Source organism: Myotis myotis, unplaced genomic scaffold (assembly GCF_014108235.1).
Source record: "Myotis myotis isolate mMyoMyo1 unplaced genomic scaffold, mMyoMyo1.p scaffold_m19_p_5, whole genome shotgun sequence".
Classification (NCBI taxonomy): Eukaryota; Metazoa; Chordata; class Mammalia; order Chiroptera; family Vespertilionidae; genus Myotis; species Myotis myotis.
Window position 1 is genome coordinate 26,807,279 of NW_023416357.1, and position 21,097 is coordinate 26,828,375.

Consider the following 21,097-nt stretch of genomic DNA (forward strand, 5'->3'; position numbering starts at 1 on the left):
CTTGGAGCCCACTGATGCATGACTTCAATTAATATCCACACACAAAAAACATGAGGGATGGCACAAGCCACTCTGCACGAGACATTAATCCTACACGCAATAAGGTCAGAAGGTTTTTCAGAGCAAACCAAGGGCATATTTATGAGTAAAGAAAAATGAATAAAAGCATAATTAACACTTCAAGACAGGAGTGATTTGTCAAACTGTGAATTCCACAGCCCCTCTCTCCAATGGATCTCAAATGATTTCTATATACTAGTAAGATGTCTCAAATTATTTCCCAAAGTTTACATCAGGGTTGGCAATATTATTCCCTGTCCATGGGCAGGAAACTAGGTAAAGTCAGCTATACTGATTGGTTCACATGAGAGACTGAAAAATTACAAAGAGGTTCACAGGTTCAGGACTTTTTATAGTTTGTATAAATGTAACTTGCTATTTATAATTCAGCCTTAAAATTAAAATCAAAGAGAACTTCCCCTTCTAACTATGGTGGCCTGGCATGTATCAAATGGATCCTTCTGTAGGCATCAGAAAACTATTAAACTAAAAAGGACACAAGGGATGAAAATGTACAGAGCAAAGGGAGGCACAGAGCTGAGTCCGACACCCAGTGCTATTTTCCTCCTCAAAACGGGAATTTGTTGAGTTGTAAGCATCTGCTAGGAAGACAAGTGGCAGAGTAGAAAGTGAAAGCTGAGGGCCTGAGGAGCTGAGTAAAGTTTTTGGCAACCTGGTGGGGCTGGGAGATGAACACTGGAACCGAGGCTCTGCCGGAAAGGAGGGGCCCTGGTACACCACAGGATTTTCATTGACAGTACAATAGGCCTAATTCTAGGAGTGAGAACAACCTCAATAGGCCAGGTTAGAAAGTGAATGAGGATAAACTCCAACCACCCCATCTGCTAAAAATAAAATCATTACTTTGTCTTTAAACGTTTCATAAACAATACCCTCATTTATCAACATTAGTACGTTTACTAGGAGATAAGATCAAATGATTGAAATCCAAGAGTATATACACATAGTAGAGGAAGACTCATAGGAAATTTAGCTACTAATGCAATCAGAAATAGAATTCAAAATTACTGTAATCAATAGATTCAAGAAAATAAAAAATGAAGAATTTCACCAAAGAAATAATGCATATGGTGTATTGTAAAAAGTTATAATATTAACAAAATTGGAATCCCCCCATAAAAGAGAGGATAGGAAGAATGGGACAGAGTAAATATTTGTAAATAAAATTGCCAAGCATGTTCAAACCATAGATTTAAGCAGTCCTAAAATTCCAAACAGAAAGCACACATAGGTACATATAGGAATTCTACAGGAAACCAAAATCACACACAAAAATCAAAAGCTACCTGAAGAAAAAGAGACAAGACTGACAGCTGTCTTATCAATAGAAATGACAAAAGCCAGGAAACAATGAAATGACAGCTTCAAATTACAAGAGAAAGATAACTGCTGAACTAGAATTCCATTCAAAACCAAAATACCCTTTACAAAGAGAGTAAAATAAAGACAAATATGAATATCCCACTAAAGAAGCCCATAATAAAACAAACAAACAAACAAACAAACAAACAAACAACACTCTAATAGGACTGGCTCAGACACAGAGGAAATGCTCTCAGATGGGAAATGGAAATGCTAGATGCAATGAAGAGCAATGTAAGGGTAATTATGTTGGTTACAAAACCAGAGAAAAGCACATGCTGGTGCGGAAGAGGTCCCTGCCTGGTCAATAAACACACAGTGCACTGGGAGCCTGGAAGAAGCCCACAGTTGGGGAAGATGCAGGAACACACATATCAATGCCAGGATATGAAAGTCAGCTCTGATTAGCGTCACATATGAAGAGCTGAAACTCCACGTGTTGAGCTCATCCCTTTTAGATCTGGTTAAGCTAATGCTTGGACCTGCTGGCTCTTGCCCTATCAGGTCATACAGCTAAGCCCAGTCAGTGAGGCAAGTATACGGATCCCCCAGAATGTGGGTGCAAGAAGGAAACGCATGACAGACATTTTATAAATAACCTACCAAAATATCTACAAGGATAAAAGAGGTCTTGACTCTTTCACATGCCCTGCACCAAAATCAGGTGGCTTGCATGTGACAAGCAAAACAGTAAACATTGTAGGACAGCGGTCGCCAAACTTTCGGACCTCACGGACCAACAGTGGTCCACAGACCACCGGTTGGCGACCGCTGTTGAAGGAGATCATGGGACAGACTATATGCATGACTTTAAGGTAGGCAGAGTATTTTTTCAGCAATGCACCAAAAAATGCTTCTACTGAAGGGAAAATATTGATAATTTAGACTCCATTAAACTTGTGTTAAAGAAAATGGGGCAAAGTCAAAGGTACCACAACATGTCACATCCTTTTCCCACTCTTTTTCATGAACCATAAAATATTAAACAGCCTGAGAGATCTTTTAGTTGTATTTCTTCCTTTTCCAAGTAAAAACTCCAGGTCCCCCAGAAAGGTTATGTCTCTTGCCACCATCAGGACCTTCCCAGGCATAAGGGATAAAGGCCTGATTAGCATGTAAGCTCTGTTTCCCTCTGCTGCCCTTTCCATCACATGGTGGTACCTGTTTTCCAGTCTTCACATCATATGTGCTCTGCAGAAATGGCAACATGCTGTGACTTACCGATTTGTTTTTCTTAAGATGAACATTATATAGCGGAGCAAAATGTGCACTGAACTGTACTATTTCCATTAAACCCTAAAGCAAGCATAATCAACTCTACAGTCAAATCACAATTTTTCATCGACAGGGTATAGGGTATGACAGGGGACCCATGCACCCCTCAAACTTCCAGTTCTGGTCACCTTTCTCACGTACTGATGTGGACTGGTGTGGTCAGAGGGGAGGCATATTCAATGACCAGTAGTACATGACTTAAATTTAAAAAAAATAAATTGAAGATGAGTCCACGTTGTCATTAAGTTTAAAATAATGAGCTAAATTTTCCCTAAGTCCTAGGCCTCCAGGATGCAGACATGAGTAAATGTGATGAGGCCTGTGTCTGTTCATAGGAAATGACACATGACTTTATTGACTAGGCTGATGAATGTACTCCAAACACGCATCTGTCCTTCTTGACTCTACCAAGTAGGGAGAAAAGTTGTGCTGACAACTTTAGGCCAATTGAGTTCCTTATTATATGTGTTTTTTTTTTCCATGTACCACATGCTAAATTGCTAATAAAGGAAGTCAGATTCATCATTAAGAGTTTGCATTTATCCTTACTCATTGTCGGGATCATATCCAAAGAGCCACCTAAATTGGTGGAGAATGTAGCAGTGTTTTGATTCCTTGGAAATCAGGAAGTCAGCAAACATGTCAAAGAAGACCAAGTCAGATTCATTAAGCTGATGAAAAGTCAGTGTTAACACGCTATAGACATGTCCAATTTATAACTGGTCATCTCAAGTAAACCTTCATAGAGAACTTGATATTGAATGTCTTTTTTGGGGAAAATTTAATCTTCCAAGAAAACAGACTTAATGAGCATGTAAAATCTTGCATATTTACTTATTATCATGGGGTCCAAAGAAATTAAAAAAGTCCCTGAAAATAAAGGCCCATTACTGAATTGCAACAGAAAGGTTTTACTGATTGGCACAAAAACAAATGAACATATTTCAGATTACATTAAACTGTTCCAATAACACAGGACAAAAATGGCTTTGAATTCCAGAACCTTAATACAGTAATCATTCTGAAAATCATATTCTTATTTGAAGATTACAACACATATTTAGTGTCATCAAAATAAGTATTCTCTAAGCATATAAATATTTTCTTGCCATGAATTTCCCTAGACTTATTGGCAGTTAAAACACATTTTCTGGACACTTTTATGATGCTGATTTTCACTGCACATCTGAACTTGGCATCCCCTGTTTCCCAAGATGTCAGTGAACATTTATAAAAGCTGAAAATGTTTATGTTATCTTCATCATAAGTAAGAGGATGAAAAAGCAATACAATTATTTTAAAAAGACTCCAAAATTATAGAAAGAATTTGAGATATAGAAAATTCCTAATTTTTCTTATTAATAGAAGAATACCGAGAGCCTTAAAACGAATATTCTTTGATACAGTAAGAAGAATTCTTTACACACCCACATACACACACACAGCTGCAAGAAAAAGCTAAACATAATACTAACAATCCCCAACTTGCTTTCATGAGAATACTGTGTAGGGAAAAAATGCTAAAAGGAACCCCTGTGTGTGTCATGCCAATTGTAGAATAATGTTAACATTGCCTTTTTAATTAATAAAAATAGAAAAATGACCAAGTGTATATCCCTAGTATATAGGCTTATATTACCAGGATACAGATATTGTCCACAAAATTCTCACTCTTCCTGGGTGGCATTAACTATGAAAAGCAGTCAGAGTCAATATTTTACCTGCAGTCTTAGAATAGGACTATGAGGAAAGGACCACAAGCTGAAGGCTGGAGTCCATGCATGCTGGTGGCCAGGATGCTGGCTCAGAAAATGTGTTATGAGGAGAACTAAAGGAAGAGGCAGCAATCAAGGTAAACCAGCCATAGGTTCACTGATACAGGTGGGCATTGAGGAGCAGTCCATCCGATAATAGACAACAAATATTAGTAAAACTGACTAAAAGAGTTCATTACCATGCCGGAATGGTGTTCTAGAAACAAGACAATGTAAATTGTGGGGAAAAAAAGAAAGAAAGAAGAGGAAAAGAGGAACTCTACTGAAAAAAAATAAGAAAGAAAGAGAGAATGAAAACCTAAAACCCAAAGTAAGGACCTCAGTGAAACTGGCCAGAGAGGCCAGTAGAACTGTGAATGGTATCCAGAGAGGCTTACAGGGATGGCATACTTTTGTCCTTAATTTTTAGCTTGGAGTAACTAGTTCTTAGTTTTGACCACAATAATATATGTTACAAAGACTTGGAAGACAGCTAGCTTCCTGCTAGTCTGTCACTTTTTGGGTGTTGCCAACCTGTTTCTTCTTCCATCAACTCTGATCGAGCCAGTGCCAGTCATGAGCTCTGCAGCTGCCTCTCTATGCTGTGTTGCCTGTTCAATTGCTGGCATCATGTTGTAGTAAAACCAATAAAAGTACAAGAAAAGTGTTCCTGGTGGCTGTGTAGACTGACCCAGGATGGAATCACTCGAGTTGGGTCTAGAGGAGGGTAGAAGTGGGAGATCATACGTGTGTCATCAGGTATGGAAGGGTACAAACAGGTAACTTTATATCAATGGTTTTCTTTCCTGTGTTTGTATTAATATTTATGAATACACACTATACAACATATAAACATAATTTTATTGTTAAAAATTTATAAAATCTATTTTATATATCAAATGTATAATATATAAAGTAGTATGTAAACGTAAGGTATATTCATAAAGTATAAAGAAACATTTTATAAGTGCATGCACATATGTAAATCTTTAGTTATTTTTATATATACATATGCACAGTTCTATTTATTTTTAAAATTCTTTGCTGATAAAAGCTTTGCTTTCCTTGAAATATTGGTGTTTGCTCTATTTTATGTTAACATGAACAGATTATATCTCCTTTTTGTTGCTTTGGTTTCTAGAAAGATCATAGACCTATTTTAAGCTTCACAATCACAGCTAAAGATTGTCCTTTAGGATCTGTATAATTGTTTTTTTCCCTTGGTCTTCATTTTTTTCCCATTTGCTTTTCTCTGCATCTGCTTGTGAATTATACTATTTTTTGTATGATAGCCTATTCCAATTCCCTTTTTTATTTAATAATTTTTATTGTGTTCATATTTCTTGTTAGTCTTTACTTCACAGAAAAGATGTAGGTGCCAAGGCATTCCAAATATATAGAACTAGAGGCCTTGTGCATGAAATTCATGCAGGGGGGTAGGGGGGGTCCCTCAGCCCGGCCTGCACCCTGTCCAATCTGGGACCCCTCGAGGGATGTCTGACTGTCAGACATCCCTCTCGCAATCCGGGACCACTGACTCCTAACCACTCACCTGCCTGCCTGCCTGATCGCCCCTAACTGCTCTCCCCTGCCGGCTTGATCACCCCTAACTGCTCTCCCCTGCTGGCCTGATTGCTTCTAACTGCTCTCCCCTGCCGCCTGATCACCCCTAATCGCCTCTGTCTTGGCCCCGCCACCATGGCTTTGTCCCGAAGGACGTTTGGAAGACATCCAGTCTATCCAGTCTAATTAGCATATTACCCTTTCATTAGTATAAATAGTTTCATTTTTCAACACTTAAGCTCTTAGTGCCGGATGATTCTTTGGAGATTGTGATTATTTTATATTCACTCAGTCATCCAGAAAAGAACATTCACACAGGACTATGCTCCCTTATCCAAACCTCTGGTGTCAGCTGTATTTTTAGGATTGTTCAGGTTTTTTAAAACTAATACAGTGCATATACTATATATTATATAACCACTCCAGCAGGGGATAGAGCAGGGACCTGTAATCAAGCACATAATGTTTTTATAGCAAAAAAAAAATAGGAATCATCACTTTAAACATATTCTTGAGCAATGAGAAATTATATTGAAAAAGATGTGTTTGATACTTCCATCTTTCTCATTGTACAGGTACTTTTCAATTACTAAAGAAGTCTTTATTTCCCTAGGCCAGGAATTTTTCTTTCTGGATACTCTGTATTTAAAAGAAATTGTTTTTTTTTTAAAAATCTGTAACTACTACATTTTTATTTTGTGTGTGTAATAAACAATATAAATTAGAAGAAAGAAATCTCTCAAATTAAAAAAAATAAATTTTTTAAATCCAAGGTGTTTATAAGCTAATGTATGTCAGCTAGTAGAGTACATATTGGTTAGCTTTAGGTAACTTTACCAGGAAATGAATTAACCAACCCCAAAATTCCAACAGTCTGTATAATTTTAATACAGTTTTCACAAAATGCCTACAAATAACTCCTGACTAAGCAAATCAGATTGAGTCAGAATGACTTAAAATACATCTGTCCTTTTTTTTTCTTATTCTTTTTTTTAATTTTAATTTATTAAGGTAAGGGTGGTTTCATTTGTTAGCTTTCTACAAGAATATACAATTGAAATGGAAGTGATAATTCTTATATTTTCTTTCACAAATCTAAAAAATATGAATGTGTTTAGTTGAGAAGTACTAGAATCAGTAGATGATTGTGAGTCAGTGAGTTGTTAGCAAGCAAACACAATTCTTCTGTGTCTGGTAAAATACATTTCTGATGAATAAACATGTCCTTCATCCTGAATAAGAGCAGTTCTCCTTCCTGGGAGTTAAAGAAATAATAATGTTCCCATTTTGGGTGTCTTACAGGAGGAACAAAGATATCAAACCATAGTCTTATCCAGGTATCACCATGGTCCTCAAAGACTGTATTCAGAAGGGAAGAAAGGGATGGTGAGAAGTTCAGGTGGATCCAGCACCTAAATTCTTATGCCTATGTAATCAGCTGTCTATGTTTATTATCAGATATAAGTCATCAAGAGTTAAGAGCCACTTTCTAAGCAAATAAAAATTCTTCCTCATCTTTATAATATTTGAGCCAAGTAATTTTTTTTAAGTAACTACATGTAAAAAAAAAATAAATGTTATGAGTTCAACAGAATTGCTTTTCCTTGGCTCTTTAAATATATGGTTCTTGGGGTCAGTGACGTCAGGTCTAAGGTTCAGCATTCCTAGGTTCTATTTTCAATTCTGCCAATAATTATTTGGTCCCTGCAATCTCAGCTACTTCACCTATAATGTGATTTGGGGCTGGTGATACAGCACATGTTCCTTTCTGTATGAATCCTCTTATTCTTTTCCTCCAGAGCACACAGGTAGACATCTCTTAGCCCCACTTCGCTTTGGAGGGCCCTCAGCTGAATTCTCAGTTCCAAAAATACAGCCCCTTTCCTTCACATCCTCCAGTACTGTCTTTTGCCAGCCATTGGCTGGATGGAGTAGAGAACAAGATCCTAAAAGAGGAAAGAGCCACAGGGTGAAAGGAACCTGGGTCTCCGAATGACTACATGGAGCAGAGATCTCACCAACCTATACTGGCATGTGGTGCAAGTCAGAAATAGCTATGGTTTAAAGCTTAAGCCAAACAATAAATGCAAATTCATTGAGATTTGGGGAATAATCTACCTTATTAACAGATCTAATGATGTTTCTTAAAGTCCTTTCTTTCTCTAAAATTTTAAAATATAATGACTATTGTTCAGGGAGTCAAATCCTACCTTCCAAATATTCTATACCCTAAATGAATTAGTGCTATAATCAAATTTTCTAAAAATAATGATTAAAATAATAGGTTTTTACAGCCAGGTTAAGGTTTATAAATTCAAGTTTTTCCTCCTATTAAGAAATGAATTTTGTTAAAAAAAATTTACGTGTTCTTTACCATTGTGTGCACTGATGTATACATGCCAGATCTTCCCATTCAAGGACTGAAATGTCTAATTATAGACAAGAGAATTTAAAAAAAAAACCCCTAAATGTAGACAAAATATTTTGGCTTGGTAAATATCATATGGACTTCCTTTGAGTTTAAAGGTTGAATGATGTTGGATTAAGCCTACAGGCCTCCATGCTCTAAGGAAGTGTTTGGCAAACTCATTAGTCAAATAAATATCTCAAGACACTTCCAAATGGGATCCACCTTGGGAAGTCACACCCAAGCTTGGTGGCTGCTTGGACAGGATCAGGCTGACTAGGTATTGACCATCAAAAGCACCAAGAGATATATGACCAGCTTCAAAAGTTCATACCTTAAAAATTTATGCAGGTACTGGCGGCTGCAGGGTGACCAGGAGAAGACCCCATTGCGTCCTGCTAATGTAGGGGACATTATGTTGCCCTCAGACTTTTTGCACATGTTCCCTTCTCCATCATGGATCATGCCAAAGCTACGAGAGAGAGAAATGGTTCTTTCAAAACAAAGAATAGTTTAAATTGTCTAATATACTCTAACAAGCACATGTAAAAACACTGTGAAGACTCCCCTACTTTTGAGTGCTAGTCAGGCAGAGAAATTATGGCTTTAACAGCCAAATTGTGGAGACAAGGCACAGATTCATAGACTTTTCCTGAAGAACTACTATTCACTGGGTTGTTTGAAAGTATTCACAAATATCAAAAACAGAGCACTGTCCAGATGTTGCTAAGGGCAGATGCTTTCTTTATAAAAAAGATGGCATGGGGTGGGCCATTTGCTTGATCTTGGTAGAGCTAAAACTGTTCTATATTCCTTCATTCCCTCTATGCTCTCTTCTGCTCAGAATGTCCAGTGTTTGTCAGAAATACAGATGCCAGACTCCCCAGGTGTGTTTGATACCTAACACAATTTGAGAATTACTAGCCAATTACTGCAACTCTTGGTCCCTACACCTACCCAGTACTGCTCCATCTAAGGCTAGGTCTACACTGCCAGATGCTGTGACAGCTGGACATTTATTGACCCAAATACTCCCTGCAGCCCTTTGGAGGAAGTGGCTCCATGGGACCCCAATGGGTGGCTATAGTTACCTTTATTTCTGGGCCTTGTTTGACAGTGAACCTGTTACAGACAGAATATTAAGCATGCTACCTATGTTTTTAAATGTAAACCTCACTACAAGCCTATAACATAGGTATAATATAATGACAGAAAGACTGAGGACTTGAGAGAAGCTTGTCCAGGGTCTCAGAGTCAGGACTGGAACCTGACAGTCTAATTGCCGGGAGCCGGTCCATGCTTGCTGTTTCAAGGGACCTGGCATATATGGCATACTGTTCTTAATATGTTTGCTCACCTTCTTGGCACTATGTGTTTTAACCAAGGTCTCTGAGAAAGGTTGTTTCCCCAGGTAGGGATTTTCCCCTGAAGTTAGGGAGGGGATAAAACTCTTAACTAGTGCCAGGTGGGTAATTAATCACTTTAACTACGAACAATCATGCTTAAGCTGCATGGTCTTTGCTCCCTGGAATGGAGATAAGAAACGTCCTAACCTTTGTAATAGAGATTGATAGGATTGAATCAACTGGTATAGATACAGATGTAATAAGACAGTAAGACAGAACTTAGAATATGGAACCAAGAGAGACAGAACCTAGGCACAGAACCTACACAGAACATTCTCTAGAGACAGAAGAACTTCGCTGGAGAGAACATGGCAAAAGATCCTGGACAGAAACTGGCCTCAGAACCTAGGGAGAGAACATGGCAAAAGATCCTGGACTGAACCTGACTACAGAAATTGGCAAGAGAACCTGACTAGAACCTGGTGACTGAACCTGGCTGGAGAACCTGGACAGAACCTGGCTGGAGAACCTAGCAAGGGAACATGGCTACAGAACCTGGCTGGAGATCCTAAGCAGAACCTCTCTGGAGATCCAGACCAGAACGTGGCTAGAGAACCTTGCTATGATGATCATCTGAATGCCCTCTCCGTGTCATTCCTTCTTCACTAACTCTGTCCACACCTTTGGGGACCCCTGGACCTGCTGGGGCAGGACCCCGGCATCTAATGTCAGAGCCCAGGCGGGACCCATGCAATAGTATAATCCAAGCGTGATTGAAGGATGTATCCGAGAAATTCTAGTGTGCAAACATTGTCCAATTTCTGCAAAATTCCTACTCAGTACCAAGGGTGATGTATATGCAGTCATTTCAGCCTCCACCCATTCTCTGAAGTTCTATTAAAAGCAATCAATCAAGGCCAGAGTAACCATAAGGCAGAGAAAATGTGTCATGGCTATGGAAAAGATTCAGAATGTAATCACATATGGGTGGCTGCTTTGGGGAGAAAGTGACCAAAATGAAATACCAACATACCCACCCCTGGCTGGCCCTTTATCTGAATGTGGAGAAGACACATTATGGGCCATCAACTACCCTAGATAAGTTTGTCACCACTTTTGCCTACGTTTCTAAGAAATTCAGTCACAATACCCCAGTTCTGAGAACATCTTGGTCTTGAACTTTTCTCTAACGTATTTTCAATGATTCTTTCTAGCATTAATCTCAAACTCTGCTGTGCACCAGAATACCTGAGAAATATACTGCATAGTGTGTCTATGCAAAGCCCACCCTGATAGGTTTCTGATTTAGTAGATTGTGGGTTTGGCTCTAGCATTTGGGTGTATTCTGACACAGTAAGTTGATTCTCATACCCACCCAATCTGGGCACCACTATTTTAAGAGTTGTGTTTCCAAGTAGTACAACTCCCATAAATGGTACTGCAATGTTTGCCAACACATTAGCATGAAAGTGCCACAATGATCACATTTGATATTCACATTAATATAGCTATGGATGAATGACTAGAACACATTCTAAAGATAAGGTTGGTATTTGGCAACCCAGAAATATGATTAATATTCAAGTTAACATGTTGGATAAATTTTTGCTTCCATGAACCACAGTACTTTATTCAAAGTGACTACACCCCATATATTAATGCATTAAATATATACATACATATTTTTTCTTTCCTACCTACTATCTAATACATTTCTAAAGAACAGAGATTCTTGTTATCCATGCTCATAACCCCAGAGCCAGTGGGCGCACCAGTCCATAACAGGTTCTCTATTCATATTTGTTGAATGAACAAAGAAAAACCTTCCAGCTTTAACACCAACTCAATTATCCAAATAGAAACATAATTTAAAAAAAATTAGACTGGAGAATTATGTTCAGTGTCAGATGCCTTTAATATCTTCTATAGTACTTTCTCGAGTGATTCAATTACATTGTGTATTCCTTCATTATTAATGACATACTCAGATGAACAGCCAAGTATATTTAGAGGTTGTATCAATTATTTCAGGCTGTTTAGATAAAAGGGGTTGAGGAAATGAGAAAGTCTCTAAAGAAACCATCTTGGATAATAAATCACATCCTTGGCCTGATGATGGTAACCGCTGGTAGAACCCAGATGTCCAGAGATCTGATGCAGGTTTTTCAAAAAGTCTCTGTCATTCATAAATGGTTTGACTTTGGGAAAATTACTTAAATCCCTGAGTTTCAGTTTCCTCACATAAAATGGGATAATAAAAGTCTCCTCAGAATACTTGCCACCCTGCATGTCACAAACTAAATTTCAAAATTTCTATCCATTTCTCTGATTCAAATATGATCTTGTTCAAATCACTTAACACCTAAACACCATTTGTGTGTGTGTATGTGTGTGTGTGTGTTTGTGTGTGTATATATATATATACACACATATATATCATATACATACATTATATATATCATATACATACATTATATATACATCATATATATTATATATGTATATATAATATATATATACACACACTAGAGGCCTGGTACACAAAAATTTGTGCACTCCGGGGGGGGGGGGTCCCCTCAGCCTGGCCTGTGCCCTCTTGCAGTCTGGGACCCCTCAGGGGATGACCACTTGCTGGCTTAGGCCTGCTCCCTGGCGGATTGGGCCTAAGATGGCAGTCAGACATCCCTCTGGCAGCCCGGCAGCCCTTGGGGGATTGTCCACTTGCCAGAGGAGAGCAGGCCTAAACTGCAGTTGGACATCCTTAGCGCTGCTGAGGAGGTAGGAGAGGCTCCCACCACCACCGCTGTACTGGCAGCCATCAGCCTGGCTTGTAGCTGAGCAGAGCTCCTCCAAGTGGGAGCTCACAGACCACCAGAAGGCAGCTCCTGCATTGAGCGTCTGCCCCCTGGTGGTCAGTGTGTGTCATAGTGACCAGTCATTCCCATTCCTTCTGCTGTTAGGGTCAGTTTGCATATTACCCTTTTACTATATAGGATAGAGGCCTGGTGCACGGGTGGGGGCCGGCTGGTTTGCCCTAAAGGGTGTCCCGGATCAGGGTGGGGGTCCCACTTGGATACCTGGCCAGCCTGGGTGAGGGGCTGATGGCTGTTTTCAGCTGGTCACACCCCCTTCAGGGTGGGGGTCCCCACTGGGGTGCCTGGCCAGTCTGGGTGAGGGGCTGAGGGCTGTTTTCAGACTGGCAGGTGACTGAAGCTCCCAACCTCTCCTTTTTTTCTTATTTTTTTTATTCTGGGATTTATTTACCTTCTATGGCTGTCACTGGAACTGAGAGCCGGCTTTAGCTCTGAGGCTCTGCTCCAGCTCTGAGACCTCGGCTGCTGAAAGCAGGTATCTGGGTTTGTTTGGCTTCTATAATTGAAACACTGTTGCAGCTCCAGCTCTGAGGCCAGGCTGGCTGAAAGCAGGTACCTGTGGTTTGTTTAGCTTCTATAATTGCAACATTGTTTCTTAGAGTGCAGCTCAGAGCTGGACTTTGGTAGGCAGGGAACCTTGGCTTCCTCCATCACTGGAGCAAGCAAGCCTCCTGTTCGCTTCAGCTGCCTGGCTGCCAGTCGCCATCTTGGTTGGCAGTTAATTTGCATATCGCCCTGATTAGCCAATGGGAAGCATGTCGGAGGTATGGTTAATTACCATGTTTGTCTATTATTAGATAGGAATATATATATATATATATATATATATATATATATATATATATATATATATATATGATGTGTGTGTGTTTGCATGTGTGGGTTTGGCCAAAGGTCAATGGATTTCAAATACTTTTGGACACAGGAACAAACCAAATAATTTAGGAAGAATGACAATTAATATAATTGGTAAGAAGTGACCCTCTAATTGCTGGGGTTCCCTGGAGTACAGTCTGAGAATCACCAGACCAATGATCTCTGTGGCACAGGCTTGCCCTGAATGTGTACATATCTGTCAGATCACCCAGTGCCTCCCGACCCAGCAAGAAGAGTTCAGGTTAATGACAGAGCACAGCCACAAACCGGTGGTGTGCACATATCACCATCAAATGCTCAAAAGACATCTAACATCACTAGCCGAGTATGCTTGAAGTGAATATTAGCAAGCCAATTCTGCTTCTTTCGAGAACATGTCCCTCATCTTCCCTGACTGTATCTCTTGTAATGCCTAAAGCCCTCACTTTTTTCCTCTAGTATGCCACGTTTACTTTATCTTTCTGTTAGATATTTGGGGGATTTAGATCACTAGTCCTTTTATAGAATCCTAAATAATGCTTTGCTAGCAGAATGCAAATTGTGTCCAGAGAATAGGTCCATAAATACTAAATAAACAAACAAACAGGAAACAAAAATGATAGATTATATGTACTTTTGAGCACACTAAATGTGTTTTAATATTGTCTTAATGGTCTGAAATGATCATGCAAATCAAGTATTTCAGCATATGTACTAGTATATAATAGGGATGTTCAACTCAAATAATATCATTATAATTGTGCATGCACATACCTGCTAAGGATTCCACAGACTCCACTGGTTTTGAAGTTAGAAAGGTAGGTAAGGCAAGACCAGGCAATGTGCCCTGGTCACTCTCAGGCTGTGGGAGAACCACCATGTATCTGAGTCCCAGGGTGCTAACCATTAAATGATACGACTTCCCTTTGCAAACGGAGATTTCCAAATAGATGACATATTCTCCAAAATGTAGAATTTGTTCCTCAATATGTTTATGCCAATTCTTCTACACTTGCATGTAGCAAACCACACATCCTGTGTCATGAGATTTAATTTAACCAGGACACTCTTCCTTCCCCACCTACTTAAGAACAATTCTGACTCAATCCCACATACATGCAGAGAACACACATTCTCGCTTCTGCTTCCAGCCTTTCTTCCTCCATTTTCCAACACAAATCTAAATGCTGGTTCTTAGTAATTTCTATGTTTAGGTTAGATTCCCCAGTATAAACCTCAAGATGTTTTGGAGATGAAAACAACTAAGTTTAATAGAAGAAACTTTCTGGACATTAACTGAAATCTTTCTTCGAGTTAAAGATTAGAAAGCCTATGGCTGAAAGCACGGGGAAGCACTCCTCCACCCTAAACAATGTCCTCTGAATGTAAGCAAAACTGAAGAGTTAAGCGGCACCTGTGAAATATGATTTTTATACAGACCTAGATTTAAAGTTGTCTTTTAATTCTTAAGATACCAAACTCAAAAACTGACTTTGCTTGGAGCTCATTGCAAAGGATAAGATAAAGGCATGCTGTTTATTTATAATGTTTTATCCATATAGAAAACCTATAGTCCCTTTTTCAAGAACGATAGTTATTAAATAAATGAACTGAATAAATGTGCTTGTCTTCAAATAAAATTCACAGAGTTTAATTACTGAGTCTTCTATGCCACCCCCTCTCTCATTTGATGTACTTTAAAAAACTCCTCATTTGTTCACTTGCTCACTCCCCAACTCACTCCTCCCATGCCATTCATTCAGATTTGCTGAATATTCAGTATAGCCTCTCTGCTAAGCCAGTGAAGGAAGATGAGAGATTGTTCTGAGTGGTTTATATGGTTTGAAATACATGAAAAATTGCTCTGCACATTTATAAAAAGTGCTCCACAAAGAGAAGGTACTATAATTATTATTGCCATTATTGTTATAACTATTATTATCACTCATTTTGGCATTTAGCACATGCAATTAATTTGCACATCTCTTACAGATATGTCCTATTTCAATAAGATCAAAAGCTATTTCATGGGCAAATTGACTCTTTCGAGCTCCCAGTTCCTCTATCTCTTGCACAATGTCCTCTAAACATCAGGTGCTCACTAAGGAGTTGCTAATTTTCTGGAGGTTAATTCTATAGGGAGTGGGACTCCTCTTCATCCAGATCTAGAGCATCTGTCCTTCTTCCATCTATATTCCCTCTTGCAAGTACAAGCACTTATCTCTTGTTTGGAAAAATCTCTTTTTCCATCTAGACCGAGCCCAAGTGATAAGAGGAAATATTAACAATGGACTTCTAAGAGAAAATAATAGCAAACACTGTTAGTCATTGAAGGCCCCAGTGTTGGATGTATCAAGTTTAGCTTCTGTTAAATTCACCACCTGCAACTGCTTGCACTGCCAATGCCCATATCTCAACTGCTTATCTAATGCCGATTTGCTCAGCCCTTGGTGATTTAAACATTTCTTACCTTGATTGTTTAATTAAATTCAGGTATGGTTCAGAGGACAGCAAGAGCCCCGTGTCGTTAAAATAATGAGAGTTTTTGAAGTTCTAACTCTAGTAGTCTATTAAAAAAAACAATTATGATGTAACTGCTGAAAGCTTTATGAAGTGTAGGTGCAATTTTCTGGGCACTGAAAAAGTCAATCATTACCTGTAATGATGAAGGGATCAGTAATGGGATATACAGTTTCACTTTCAGGTCATCAGTTCATACACAATTCAAGTCTGCATGGCCTCTGTGTGGTTCCATTACACACAAAGGTGCACATGTGAACATACACACACAGACATGCACATACAGATGCTTTGAACAGGTCGGGGTAATGAGTGACCTCAGGCCATTTGCAAGTAAAACTGGGGTTAACGTAAAAAAGAGAAAAAATTATATTTTCTGGTTGTGCATTTTCTAGGAGAAATTTCAAGTTTAGCTGCAGTATAGTAGGAAAATACCTTCATATGGTCAGTGGTCCTATGAATCATGGCAATTGTAGGAAGTTAGCAAGGGCCCATTAAAAAATTAATAGATGGTGCCTCAAGGTAAGGCAAGCTTATAGCATTATAGGTCCAAGAAACCTTATCTAATAATAAGTTTCTATTGATAGAAATTTTTCATTCAACAGGAATAAATATAAGCTTTTCACATAAAAAGATGCCACCCATGACAAGCCACCCATTGCTGAGAGCTGCTTGTCCAGCAGCAGCATCTGTCTGTGCCAAGCTGCCAGGCTCACTGCTTGCCCTGATGCTGCCCCATTTCAAAACTGGCAACACTTGGAAAATGGGAACGTGGGAAGCAAACCATCTCCTACTGGGCCCAATATCCTGTAATACTTGCACTTCCCAAACTCTGCTCAGCACACCAATCAAAAAAAATACCTCTCCAAATTCTAAAAGAGATATGAGAACATGAACTCAAGAGTAACAAGTTAAAAATAGAAGGGCCTGTTACTACCATCTGTTGTCTGGAGCCCCTAACAGGAGCTGACCATGGAATAGGATTAACACAGGACAGAGGAGCAGGACTGATACAAGTGTCTGCAATGGCAGGTGCAAGTATGAGCAGTAATATAAGGGAAGAACAGGGTGAGGAATGTATAAACACATGCACTGAATGTGCAGGACAAGGCATTAAGATAAAAACAAAAGAAGTACCTAAGTGACAATATTTACAGCCTGTCAATGACATTCTCCTTGGATATATGTGAACCCCCCTTACAGACTTGACCTAATGAATCCATATTTCTATTGCAACCAACCAAGAGGGAAAGGACCCTGGGCTCGACCCTCCTATGCACATGTACTTACTTGTGTCCAGACTCGTGGGCGATGGTGAAAGCCAGTCCAAGACCTGTATCTTCATTAATCGTACAGCTGCGATATTTACTACACATTCCACTTATGGGCGCAAATCCTATGGGCATAAAGGTCAAACGAATATATAACAGTTTTCAATAAAATAAAGGAAGAGGGTGTATTATACAGGCTAATTTACTGTCCACCCTTTAGGGAAATTTGGTTCTCATATCCATCTGCTGAAATATGAAATAGGAAACCTTTAGTAAAACTTAACAAAAAGGGCTCTTAACAATGTGGGAGAAGGGGATCTGTCCTCTGCATGGAAAACTCTTCAGGGCTCTATGAAATGTTCATATCACAGGCTACAACTTGGACACAGTAGAAGAGGGGTTTCACTGCAGATGGAGGAGAATTTCTGTCTCTTTCTATAAGCATATGTATTCTCAAAAGACGAAATAAAAAGTGCTATGGGGAATGGGTGTGTCAGGAAGTCCCAAGGCCACACAGGTTCAAGGATTTGCCTGGAGGATACACATAGACTCAGAATTTTTTATATTCATAAGTATGATTTAGCATGGCAAAAGGATAGAGAGAAACATTAGCAAAGGAAACAAGTACATGAGAAGCTTGGGGGAAGCAGGCATGAGCTTCCAGAACCCTCTCCCAGTAAATCCACACAGGACAGGATTGATTTCCCTAGTAACAAGTCACAACAGGTGTAGACTGTTGTCCACCAGGGAAGCTCATTAGAGGAGACGCAGGACCCAGGGGTTTTATTGGGGCTGATCACAGAGGCAGCCTCTGCATGGCATGGACCCAAATTCCAGACTCCTAGGAAGAAAGCAGGTGTTCCACGTAATTTGCATTATTTGTTCAAACAATTTTGTCAAAGTGAGCCACACTTGTGAGATAAGATGATGGGAACCTTCGTGAAATCTAAGTTCTCAGAAGCCAGCTAAGTTCTCATAAGCAGGTCTTCCTAGGACAAGCAGTCAGGTTAACCTATACAGTGGGACCCTGACTTACGAGTTTAATTTGTTCCGAGACTGAGCTCATTAAGGAGCTCATTAACTCAAATTATTCTGTCAACTCAATGCAAAAAATCGGCCGAGAGACATCTGGTATCTCAAAAAACTCGTTAGTCGGGACACTCGTAAGTCAAGGCCCCACTGTATTAAACTAAGTCCTATATGAGTGGTTTTATAATAAAGGATTGTTCTCACTAAAATCCTAGGGAAAATGGAGAGTTAGGGAAAAATGTCCAGGAGAGCTCTGGTCAGGAGCACACTATGCTTAACGCTATTTGGAAAAAATGTCAAAGTGCTGCCTCTAAGATCTACTCAGCCCTATAGACATATAAAATTGTTATGATTGAAACATTAATAAAGGAATTTTAAAAAATTAGGAATATAACATAGTTGTAATATCTCTATAATATTCATAAATGTACCATTTCTGCCACATAATAAGACACCCTTGACTCTATCGACCCCATTCTCTCAGAAGAAGAAATGAAAAAATTTATTTTGTAAGTTAGAATAGACAAAAACTCTTGAATATGTTTAGGAACATTCCTTTGTGAAGTAATCACTTTTGATGAATAAATTCAAACTTTTATTTTTGGCCAAAGTTCATACAAGGATGCCATTTTCTTTTTTAAAATTGCACTCAGCAGTGGCTACCACTTATAGATTGGGAATAGGGGCAAGAATTCACTATATATGGCCACAGAAGGCGCATAGCCCATATGTGGTCCTCAAAACTCTGCTGGATGATCTTACCCAAAGTATCACAGGGCTCATTCTTCCAGGAGCATATGTCCAGACCTGTGAGTAAGATGGCGTGGTCATGGCGAGTTCCATCTTTCCCCATCAAACCAGACTGCCACTGGCAGAAGCTACTTAAGGTGTGATCCGCGTGATGGCTTATCACAAGCCCTGGCTATGCAAGAGAGAGCAAGGCCACCATGAGAACAGAAAGAAAACAGAGTATAATGCAATTGTTACTAGCCTTGGTATCACAGCAAACTCTCATTAACTTGGATTTCAAATACATAGATGGATCCAAATAGCATATGTACTAATGCATCCATTTTATGTATTACAATACAAAAAAAGTATGTCACATAAAACCATAGAGATTTAGTGTACATTTCTCTAGTTCTGTGCTAAAACAGTTGGGATGCATTTAGCTGACCCTGAATGCATTTTCAGTGAGCCATGAAAGATTATTTTTGTGTATCAAATTTTTTGCCTTAAAAATCTTTGTAAAACAGTTTGCAAAATTATATAAGACAATAGGATCATTTGCATGTGACTAAACACATACACAAAGTACACCTAGTCACTGCATGTTTACTTCATTAGCAAGTTGAGCAAGTGGGATTTCCAACTTATAGCCCTTTCAATATTTATTATTGCAGTGTTACTAAGTCACCACAGAGGCATCATATTCATGAGGAAGGCAGGTCAATTGGGAAAGCTTTATTTCTGGAAAATAGACTGGAACTGGAAGGAAACCACATAGAAAACATGTGACCTTATTTGCATATACCAAGGTCTAGTAAAGTAACTGTGAAATATCAGAAGAACTTGTGAACACTTGGGAAATGAAGAATTCGGGAGCTGCAGGAACATCCAGAACAGGCTGCAATGAAAGGTGTGAACCTTATTTATAGCAATGCTGTATTTTCCTATAATGGTCACAGAAAACCAGATCAAATACCTCAATTCTAGGACAACTTGTGTAAGGCTCTCATGACTGGAATGTTGTGTTGGAATTTTTGTCCTTCAGTCATGCAATATGTTTTCTCTTTACAAGTTTTTGTCTTTCCAGAAAGTCAAATACACCTGAGCTAGATGTTGTACATCAAAACTGGGGCATGCCTTCCATTCTTCAGCTGGCAATTTCCAGGAACACTGCATTAATCAAAGTTAACACAGGTGTACGATCAAAAGATAACCTCTCCTATTCTTTGCAGCTTGGAGGAATGCCAAGGTGAAAACAATTTAATACAAGGAATAATTAACCTGTCACCTGAGAAACCCTGCTGGCTCAGCACCCCCTCCCCAGACACATACAAAGACAATGAGGTTGTATCTTCCTGACTATTCAGGCTAGAAATAGGCATGTCCTGGCTACCCCCACTCTGCCCAGGAAAAGAGCAGAGCCCCAGAATATTAAAGCCCGTAGGCATCTTAGATCTTAGATTTCATCTAAAAATCTTTTGTTTTATAAATAAACAAATAAACTATGGCTAACAGGAGATTCTGCTAAGACATCAGCAATGGTGGAACTGGATGCAGGGTGCCTGACTCGGGTCCCAGGCTCACTCTCCCATGCCCAGTCAATGATCACCTTGGGCCAGAATAGAAGCGAGAGCCTTTGATGGCTGAGATGCCCCCCGCCCCCGCCCCCCCCCCCCCCGTTACTTATGCCACGAGATGTTCATATGCATCCTCTTGTGAACTGAAATGTATGTCTGGACATTTAGACTGGGACTCTGGAATGGAGGCAAAGGAGGTGCTTTTACCAAATGCTACTAAGATCCAACATAATTCGATTTTTTTTTTTATATGTAATGAGAGAAATGTGCTCAACACTTCAGAATCTCTATGAAAATAAAATCCTAGGATTAAAGATGGTGAGGGTTAGTGGGATCAGTCTTAGCAGTTGGGAGACAACAGAGCAAAGCAATGCAATGCAACACAGTACAATTTAACGTCTACTCTACAGGACATCCTTAGTCTTCTAGCAAAAGACAAAAGGGGCTCAGTTCCA

The 21,097-nt window shown here is 39.3% G+C and overlaps 1 protein-coding gene across 3 annotated transcripts in view; it reads right to left on the reverse strand.

Moving 5' to 3' along the window:
* ADAMTS16 (ADAM metallopeptidase with thrombospondin type 1 motif 16) overlaps nt 1-21,097 on the reverse strand; it is a 107,950-nt gene that overhangs the window by 53,459 nt on the left and 33,394 nt on the right. For 2 of the 3 annotated variants that reach the window (XM_036310385.1, XM_036310384.1), the window contains exons 7-9: nt 19,099-19,258; nt 17,327-17,432; nt 8,777-8,914 (exon numbers count right to left, since the gene is read on the reverse strand). In XM_036310385.1, the coding sequence (XP_036166278.1) occupies nt 8,777-8,914; nt 17,327-17,432; nt 19,099-19,258 (404 nt within the window). The remainder of the gene's footprint in view (nt 1-8,776; nt 8,915-17,326; nt 17,433-19,098; nt 19,259-21,097) is intronic. The other variant, XM_036310386.1, reaches the window with a different exon arrangement.